General features: G+C 36.3%; 1 protein-coding gene across 1 annotated transcript in view; it reads right to left on the bottom strand.

The window, feature by feature from the left end:
- Nucleotides 1–849: 849 nt before the first annotated feature.
- Nucleotides 850–10,441, bottom strand: part of LOC140230430 (two pore calcium channel protein 1-like) — a 33,198-nt gene continuing 23,606 nt past the window's right edge. Inside the window, exons 14-19 of the mRNA XM_072310587.1 lie at nucleotides 8,391–8,460; nucleotides 5,856–6,087; nucleotides 4,831–4,921; nucleotides 3,714–3,827; nucleotides 2,625–2,746; nucleotides 850–1,099 (exon numbers count right to left, since the gene is read on the bottom strand). Coding sequence (XP_072166688.1) covers nucleotides 951–1,099; nucleotides 2,625–2,746; nucleotides 3,714–3,827; nucleotides 4,831–4,921; nucleotides 5,856–6,087; nucleotides 8,391–8,460 — 778 coding nt within the window. The 3' untranslated portion in view covers nucleotides 850–950. The remainder of the gene's footprint in view (nucleotides 1,100–2,624; nucleotides 2,747–3,713; nucleotides 3,828–4,830; nucleotides 4,922–5,855; nucleotides 6,088–8,390; nucleotides 8,461–10,441) is intronic.

The following is a 10,441-nucleotide window of genomic DNA, read 5'->3' as shown; positions in this document are numbered from 1 at the left end:
CACAGTTCATTATGTTGAAATAAGGTATTTAGGCTCGTGTGCCGAGCAGGTATCGAGTATAGAAGAGTTGACTTTTATGATACGAGTACAAAATTCAAGAGAACAGAAAACAAAGAACACCAGCAAAAGTTTTAAAAAAAAAAGTTTTAAGGTGTTTGAAGGGGTTAAGATTGGCCGATACATTTTCATTTCAAAGATAGGAAAATTGTCAAATTGTGACTTTTTGCATACTATCAAAACCATTGCGCATTCACTGGCAAAATTTTGTTCGGCTTTCATTTGGCCCTCTTTAGGGGAAGTCGCAATCACCCTTTAAAACTGACATCAATCGTAAATAAGTATTACATTTGAATACCATTTCATTTGACAGCACCTTGGTGTAAATTGCTGTCCTCATTCCTGAAATTAGAACTATCATTCTTTTGAAGTACTTATTCAATCCTTTCCCTTACCTCAAATATATGTACACTTTTATCACTCATAAATAAATATATAAAGTCAATTCATGATTAGAAATTAATGAAATCAATAAAAATTATCAGAATTGATCAAAATAAATAGGTAAATAGAATGGTAATGCATTATATTTTTTATGGAATACACTTCTACAATATTTCAATTTTTTTGTATAAAATGATATTTTCATGGGTCAGATATGCTCTTGTGAAAACTGAAAAGTAAGAGAGGTCATTCACGTACCATTATGGCCATGACAAGCAAGTGTAACACGTCAGTACTTGTGGATGATAACTTTCATGATTATGCAATATCATCAACTCCAAAAGAGTTAGGTGCTCAGGTGAAAAACATTGACATGTAAGAATAAGAATAATGATTTAATGTCAAGATCTCCGCTTGTGTAATACAATAACAATATCATTCATTACAGAAAAAGAATACTGTAGAAATAACGGGAACAGAAAATTCATACATTTGTGGGTTGTAAAATGCTATGCAACATTGTCCAATGAAAAAGGTTGTGGTAAAATGTCTTGGGAGGGAATGTCGTCCACGTTTTCTATTTCTTCTGGTCCGATGTCCTCATCGTCGAGCTCACCTTCGAACATGGTCTGGAGAGTCATCTGCATCGATTTGCTTCCTGTTTCAATGGAAACACAATCAAAGAGCCACACGTTAAAGAGGGGTAAAAACCTATCAGAAACTGCAATCACATGGAGTGGACGCAATTTTGAGAGGCCATCTTCAGCGCCTTTTTTGAGAGGCCATCTTCAGCGTTAATTTCGAGGAAATCTAATCTTTATGTGGCGGTTGGTGTCAACACATCGAGGACAAAGAGAAATGTAGATGAAGTTACATTTGCAATCTTTGGAATTTTAATTAAGATGTGCTCTTGTATGAGTGGGAAATATTCCTTCATCAAAAAAAAAAAAAAAAAGAAGAAGAAAAAGAAGATGCATCACGTTTATTTAATAATGAAATGTAATTTGTATCCACATTACAGAGTTTTGGTTGATCCCTGCTGGCAAAACACAGTGTCCCACAGTGTGTTCACAGTGAGTTAACATAGTCTACTATGTGAAAGTGCTCAAATTTAACAGTGTGATGACTTCACATTGAGGTGTGGTTTTCGACAGAGAGTTCACATATTAATGTTCTGTTTCACACTGAATTGATGATTTACACTCTAAACTGATGATTAATGATGTTAAAATGGTCAAATTTAACAGTGTGAAGAGTGTGAAGAGATTTCATACTGTGTTCACATTGTGTCCTACACTGTGGGACATTGCACTCTTTCAAGCAGAGATATCCCCTTCCCATTTAAGCAAACATGATAATCTTTTCATTGTCCTTAATGTAAAAGAATTCAACCTATCAGAACAAAAACAAACAGACAAAAAAAAAAAGCATCAAAAGACATTTACTTCGCAGACACCTCACTCAATTCTGATGTAACATCTTAATACATAACAGTAGTCTGAACAACCACATGACAAATGTATGGAAATAATTCCATGTCTATATGACTAGAGATGAATAACAGAGTGGTGATTAAACAAATTTGCCTTAAATCTTACAAATGAATAACCCGCTGCCCTACACAGCTATCAAACCGCAGAAACACACTTGCGAAGAACGTTTATGTTCACGTTACCATCCCATCTAATACATGACTGTCATAACAGAGATTGATCAAAGGGTGCATTCGAGCACTCTAAAGGGAACCAAAGCGAACTGAACCAAAGGGTAACCTCCTACCATACTGTACTGCGCCAGATTCAGAGTGTTGAAGTGCTCTGTGGAGAAAGCGTACCTCATGAGTTATTTTTCGAGGGGGTCATGCATTTTGTAGCAAGAGGGTCATTCACCTGGCACATTTAAACTACTTACAGCTGTCCTGAACAAAGAGAATGATGTCTTTGCATTGTGATGTATGTGCATGATACGCGCATGCTTTACAGCAATCTTTTGGTACGCTTTTGGGATGCTTTTGGAGCACATCGGGAATTGGTCCACTTTTGGCTCAGTTCAGTTCGCTACGGTACACTGTAGGAGCATTTGAGCGCTCCTCTGGCGCGGGTACGGTACGGTAAAGTTTGCTTGTGGAGAGCGCTTGAATGCACCCACAGAGGAAATCGGGTGAGGACTAAAGCCTGGCTTACGTTTGCCGAGTCTGAACTTGAGGATTTCGTCGGTATTGTCGGGGTACTCTTGCTCCATGTCGGTGACGAGCTCCTTGCGGTCCGGCTTCCTCCTCCTACGGTTAGCTTCTTCCAAGTCATTTCTGGAAGAGATGATGACCAGTACCAGTAAAAGACTCATTTGAATGCAATTGAATAAATAAATATATATATATATATATATATATATATATATATATATATATATATATATATTAAGAATATGTTTCGTCCCTATCCATATTTGCTGTTGTTGAATATGAGAATTAATCAAAATATAGACCTGACTATACAAACTCAAATAATTTGATATGGGTTCATAATGTTTTATGATGAGAGGCCATTGCTTACCTAACTTTTACCTCTGGTGGCCCACTGGGGCCACTAAAATGTGTATATTTAAAATTTTGGTCGCCTGAAAAACAAATTTATTGGCCTAAAATAAGGGAAGCATATTTGGCAACAATCAATTTTGAATCTTAATTGCCTGATTAGGTCACCAAAAGATAACCTTGTTGGAAATTTGGTGGCCTAACATCAATTTTAAGTTGCCCTGAGCCATATCACGCAACTGCTAACGTCAAGCCTTGTATATACACACATGCACATATATTATAAGCACACATATATGATGGGTAGAGAGAGAGAGAGAGAGATAGAGATATTGATAGAGAGAGACAGGGAGGTAGTAAGGGTTGGAATATGTAAGGAAGAACATTTTAGAGGAATTGTAAAATACTGAACTTATTTTTGACCACCTTTTCGACACATTTTTATAATTTTAGCATCTCTAAGGAAGAGAGGTTTTTAGAACCTATCAGTACTCGAGTGGCTTTCATGCGAAGCTGTGCCAAAGTAAGTAGTAAACTTCCATATTTTGTAAATAACAGCAATCACACACAGTGTTGACAATTGCACAATACTGAAGTTCTTGGTTGTGGTTTTGAAAGTAATCTCTAACATGTCAGAAAATCTTAGATCTACAGTATGTCAGTTTGTACAAAATTAATAAATGGAAGTGAACTTCTCCCCAATGTGTGTGTGTGTGTGTGTTTTATTCATTCCTCTTACACTTCCTGACTTAGTCCAAGCTCTTCAACAACTTTCTCGAGTTCGCTCTCATACTTGGTCTTCGACAGGGAATACTCTACCATGAAGACCTCCAGGATGAATGCGATGAAGATACTGTGGGGGAGAACAATGAATTACAAAACATATAAAAAAAAAAAAACAATCGCATCACTTTTAGCAAATGAGAAAACTAAGGGAGATATAAACCTGTTGAAAAGTGCTCATTGAGTCGTAGGAAGTCAGTAGAGTAAAATTGAGTCAAAAGGGGGCGTGAGAACAAACAAGGGTAGATCTTGTGGGGTAAAGGTCACACATCATGCCTTTGAAGGGTGTGGCAATGGGTGTATCTACTGATTCTGTCAAATTTTGTAGACAATCTGCATTTTTGGTTTGAGATTACAGAAATGAAAGAAATCTTTGAATTGTCTTTTTTTTTTTCCCCACATGCCTAAGCCCATGTTTACTCCTGGGAATACACACAAATATGTCACACAGTCTTCCTCAAATGATCTTGTATCAGATTACTGATCGAAATAATATTCTGAGTGAATTTGATCTAAAATCTACAAAATCTGAAATCTTAGTCCTGGAGTAATCACAGTGTCCTCTTTTTGCAAAAATGAACAGTAGTGTGACTCAAAACATGCTGCCCCAGCTGCCTATGACTGTGTGAGTCCTTTTGACAACTATCTGCATATTTTTCTACTTAATGTCTGCTCCCTCAAGTCCCATATGGTATGTGATTTACATCTATGGCATCAGTAATCAATCAGCCTGAATTTCAGACTATTTAATCTGCTACATATGATATTCATTTTGAAAACTTTATTCTAATATTCGTCTCTTCATTTGTTTATCTATGTATGTACATGTGTATCTGTGAATTTACTTTACACCAATTTATTCTTTCTTCATTCATTTATGTAAGTTTCTATGTCCTTTACCAAAATTCATCAAAATTTCTACACAAAAGATGTGTGAATCAAATGCCGTGATGTTTGTTTAAAGAATCATCCATGTCAAGTTGCAGGGAGCCTATACGTCTTTCTGATGCCCTGAATCTATGGAGGTTTGATCCCTTAAATCTGCTTTTCTATTTTTTTCCTTTACCACTTACTTGATGATGACAATTACTACTGATATATGGAAGAGCAGGAAGAACATTCTGGAACCCTTGTTTGTGACCAGCACGAAACCTTCCGAGATAAGTGTGACAAGTTAAGGAAACAAGAATGTCTCTATTCTTGCATGCAGAAATATGGGCTGTAGCCTTAAAGTACTTCCAAGTCTCATCGATGGATGTTTGAGCATGGATTTGCATATGTTCCCCATTCTGCAGCACAGATGTGTGTATATTATGTGCATTCTGAGCAGTGATACAACATTTTCTCCTGCAACAATTGCTCCTGTTTTATTTTCTCCACGGACTTAGAAGGTAACGGTTAGGGTTGTGATAGGGTTTTAGGTTTAGTTTGATGTAAGGATTAGGAATAGGGTTAGGGTTATGTTTGTGGATAGCATTTATGTTTGGCTTAGTGTACATATATTTCATGGGAGCAAATGTCACAGGAGCAAATGTCATGGATCTATTCTGAGCACAGCTGTGCACATTTTCAGTCATTTTTTTTACTAATATCAAGCTTTTGGCAAGTACAATAAAGCACTTTGTGTAGCTGAAGAAAGCAAGACAAACATTAATTTCATGGCATATCTGTTGCACAGAATTGCATACCATCTTTCAAAGAATAAATCCTTTTACTAAAAGAGTAGACAATCATGTCACAACAAAAAAAGGATAAAAAATATAAATCACTTCTAAATTGATTCCCTGGCAAATCTATTTGGTAACATAATAGAGGAGAAATCACACATACCTGACTGCCTTACTGCACATGAGTATACTGCATAACTTGTCAAAAATGATAATTGCATATCAATTTTTTTTTTTCAGAAACATTTCTCAAAATGTATTACCTTCACTCAGATAACATTTGCAGTATAAGATCTAACCTTTAAGTGTTCACTTGATACTTCCTTTAACATAGTCCTTGCCAAACCTCCCATCATGCATTAAGACTGTAACAAGGATACAAAAAGATTCATAAATCATTTATTAAAAAAAAAAGAGATTTCAAAGGATATCATGCCACTGGTTGACGATCATGAGTTCGATGAGGGTGACGAACGCCTTCAGGATGTTGTTGAAGTTGTTGTTGCAGTAGTGGTCGCGGGCGAAGTGAGACCCGTTCAGCAGCGGGTTGCCGCAGTAGAGTTGATCTGGTGTGAGCACTACCCCGTCTGACTCGTAACCATAGTAGCTGACCTTTCCCTTATAGAGTTCCATCCCAATAATAGCAAAGGCATAGAATACCACCTAGCAAATACAGATTGCGATGGAGATTGCATCAATAATGACAAGACATACTTAATACAGAGCACTCCCATTACAACGAACACAGTTATAACAAAATTCTTGCAACAACAGAGTAAATATTCAGGTCTCAAAATTATTATATATCCATCTGTATGTACTAGTACTTTACTGTTCAGCAATAACAAAATTTTGATATGATGAAAGAAAACTGCCAATCTCCAGGATTTTGTTATAACAGCTGTCACCTGTACAATAGTGACTACAACAAGGGTAAAGCCAAAAATGCAAAAGAGCTCACTGCCTGTTGCTATAGTTTGCAGAAGATTTTAATCAAATTAAAGTTGCTGTTTAATAATGTTCCCAGTACTATATGCGGCAGGAGCCTCTGAGGATGTGTAAACATGAATTCTGCGAAGATTAACAGCTACAAATAAATGCTGACTGCCGAAGTGGAGTATTTAAAAAAAAAAAAATGCATTTGAACATCATTACACAGTCAGTCAGCAAAGTTTTACACGAGTATGATCACAAAATGAATTAAGTGCCATTTTTAAAGATTTTAAAGTAAATCCATCATCACATAGAGGAAAATCAAACCTTTTAAGTGATACCTCAATTGCTACATAGTTAGGATTATTCTTGAAGCAATGATTAAGAATATCCCATATTTTCTTTGTTCTTTAAAAGATTTAATCACAAATGTGTCAAATTAACAAGAATGGAGTTAATTCCTTTTGTGATCAAACTCTTCATATGTATATATTTGCATATATTACTGTATATAACTAGATATGTACTCTTTATAGAGGGATGACATGTTTCTTCAAAATAATCTCCATGTCAGCTCCATTAACTACTCAGTTCACAATTATCCCACCTGCCAACGGGACGCTTATCACCTTCCACGTACTTGTACAATTTTCGCGATGAAAACAATTATGTATGCGGGACCGAAATACTAGAACGATCTCCCCTCTGAACTCACAGGTTGTTTATCACTATCATCCTTTAAATGCAAATTAAGACAGTATCTATTGAATAATTACATTAATTCAGCTCACTGAAATCTGTTTTGTGCTGTACAGGACTATCCCGCTGTACTGTACTCCAGGGTTGTTGTTATGTTAAACCAGCTATTTGTGCCCTCAAATTCTGTCACTGCGTATACGACCTATTGCATTTTCTTCCTTTTCTAAGACAGTTGGGGCGAGGTAACAGCTGGTATTTTAATTCCTTCTGCACTGTAACCGGTTGTTGAATGTCTTTTTTTTGGGGGGGGGGAGGGGGCGGGGATTTGCAGGTGCATGTGTTCCCTCCATAATACACGCAATGTATAAATCTCTAATACTTTTTAACCGTATCATTGTTATCATATATTGAGTCATATTGTTATTATTGCCAGAACGACAATGGTTCATCCGCCTCCACATATGGCTTATCCGACCCCAAATCTGCATTAGAGAAGAATTTGCTATATAACTGTATAATTGTACTTTTTTTTCTCTATGTTTCGGTCATTGTTGTACCCGTGCTCCCCATCTTAATCTTTAACTCGATTTTAACTGGGACCTACGCTCAACAAGTCCGCTTTTAAGTAGGTTCCTTCATATTTCTTTAGCATTCATTCACAGATTCAAAACTTCATAAATCGACCACTATATATTTATATATTTGCAATATTTTGTGTATGTCTCCAGCTTGATATCATGTACTTCATTTAATTTTGTTATATTTGATGTATTTTTTCATCGAGAAATATGAAAATAAATCGAAATTGAAATTGAAATTGAAATTAACCTCTAGCCTCCATGAACCTGGGTGATTGTGTGCAAATTTCATAGAGATTCCAGACCCTGGTATCGAACAGGTTAACTATCAACCTTTCACATGACTTCCACACTGTCACAGTTAGATAAGAGTGATAAATAAACCTTTCAAAGCGTACTTGTGTTGATGCCTCATCTTAGAACATGAGCTTCCGAGCATATGTGTAGAGATCATATCGTCACACTTAAAAGGTCATGATGGTGTATTCAAACTTGCTTCACTGTGACATAGTGATGATATCATTGAGGTAATTACTTCCCCATGTGCAATAATTTCTGGCCTCTATAATTATCAATCCAACACAACTGATCGTGCAAAACTGCTATTTCTGAATGAAGATACATTGTATGCAACCACCCACAAATAAGTCTATTGCATATTGTACTTGAGTATGATTGATCCTACAAGTAGGTTTGTACTACATGGATGCTATTGCCATATCTAAAAAGTTTTATTTCAAGTACTGGAGTACTTACAAATAAAATTGCACCAAAAGTTATTATGGAAGGTCCGATATTCATCACCGTGGCAACTATGACGTGAAATCTAGGAACAAAGAAAAGAAGACTGGAGTCAGAAGATTTCTTGAGATTCCTCATCAAAGGAGTTCAAAACACATGTGATTAACAAAAAACTACCATACATATATGCATTTAGGTTCAATGTACTTTTCATGCCAAATGACTTGAAGTAAGCAAATCAAGATTATATACAAATAGTGAATGCATGGTCATGAGTGCGACGGTACGAAATTTTGCACATGGTGAAAGAAAGAGGCGCTCTATTCAACGAGGTGAAGCCAAGTTGAAAAGTGTGCCTCATCTTTCATGGAGTGCAAACTCGTGTTCCACTGTACGAGTAAAGACCATGCACCATTTGTTTTATACAATGTCTCAGACATGACCAGATGTAATCCACACAACTATTCTTGAACTTCTCACAGAAATGGCAACCAGATTTCTGAAAGGCGAATGAGTAGCACAGTCACAGTCAGTCCAGCCAGCTATATGTCCTACATATGCGAAACCAATCGGTCAAAGTTGTTTACAGTAAAATGAGCGGAAAAATATGCGATTGTAAGGGGGCTTGTAACTGTTGAGTGCGCGCTGCAAAGGTTTGTTTATTGTGACGTCAGAGCCGTACAATGGAACAAAAATATAAAGTCAATCAAGAAATGAACATGGGAGTCAATGGAAATCCATGGTGATGTCAGCTACGCGATATCCATTCTTGCTCAAACAAATTGTACAGCTGGCAATGACAGCATGCAATGGAACTTTTAACTACAAGTACATGTCACATGATGGGCAATCGACCAATTGGATAGCTACATTCTTTTGAGGTGTTGTATAAAGTGACTACAATGCCTTGTACATCTGCTACTGAGTCATTACACAAGAAAAGAAATATGTGATACTGAAAATTTTCACTTTTGAAAATTTTGTCACAGTTCTGAATATCACACATTATTTTTTTTCTACTATCTGTGTATACTTTGGCTCACAATGTCATTTTGAGGGAGAAAATGGTTCAATAACCACATTCCTCATCATAATAAAGCAAGAGTACAGTTGCAGAAAACAACAACAACAAATCGACTATATTTATTAGAATTGCAAAATACAGCCATTGACATTCAGGACTAGTAAGATATTTTTTTTAATGTTATCATTTAATAACAATATGAATACTGGTTGCCAAGATTTGCGCTTGATGTGGTGTACTTGTTTACACTTGACATCAATATAACTATATAGTGTCTCCTAACAAATAACTGTAACAGTTTTGCAGGAACAGTTTTTTTGTTTTTTTTTTGTTTATTGTCAGCACTTAGTAAGTACATACAAAATATATCAATTACACATCACACTATAATATATTTCCAAAGTGATTGATAAAGAGTTTCAAAGTGCTGGTATAAGGTAACAGAATGAAAAAAAAAAAGATACACAGAAAAAAAAAGTAGCCATCATGATGATTATAGAAAAGAAGGAGAGAGCAGATAAGACTCAGAATATTAATACAGCTTAAACTAGGACAGTCAAGCACTAGTCAAGAGTTGAAGACAATAAAGGTTGAACTCTGACAAGTCAATTTAAAATCCCTCCGTCCTTGGTGTTATCAAGCAAAAGATAAGAAATAAAAAAAAAAAAAAGGCCATCCAGTATCAATGATATTTTTTACAACAGCTCATGTCCTCTCTAACGTTAGCACACAGGCATGTTTGGTGCGCGTGACTCAAGCAAGGATGTATCAAGCACAATTCATATAATAGTGCTGTGACGTTTCTACCTGCATTTCTAACAACCTTGAGTATGAATTGCGTTCTTCGCCTTTTGTTCGCTTTCCTTTTATTTCTCATGCGGGGATGTCAGATGTAAAGACTCACTTGCCAACGGCTTAACCTTGGCGTGTAAAGCAATATGGCTTGGGCAAAAGCTCTTCAAAATTCAGAATGAACCACCAATCCCTGTAGCATCCCTTCTTCACCGCTCAACAAGTGCATTGCCCCATCACAGATATAGAA

This window comes from Diadema setosum, chromosome 1 (genome assembly GCF_964275005.1).
Source record: "Diadema setosum chromosome 1, eeDiaSeto1, whole genome shotgun sequence".
Lineage (NCBI taxonomy): Eukaryota > Metazoa > Echinodermata > Echinoidea > Diadematoida > Diadematidae > Diadema > Diadema setosum.
The sequence above is the reverse complement of the archived record's forward strand: the minus strand, read 5'-3'. Positions and strand labels throughout refer to the sequence as shown.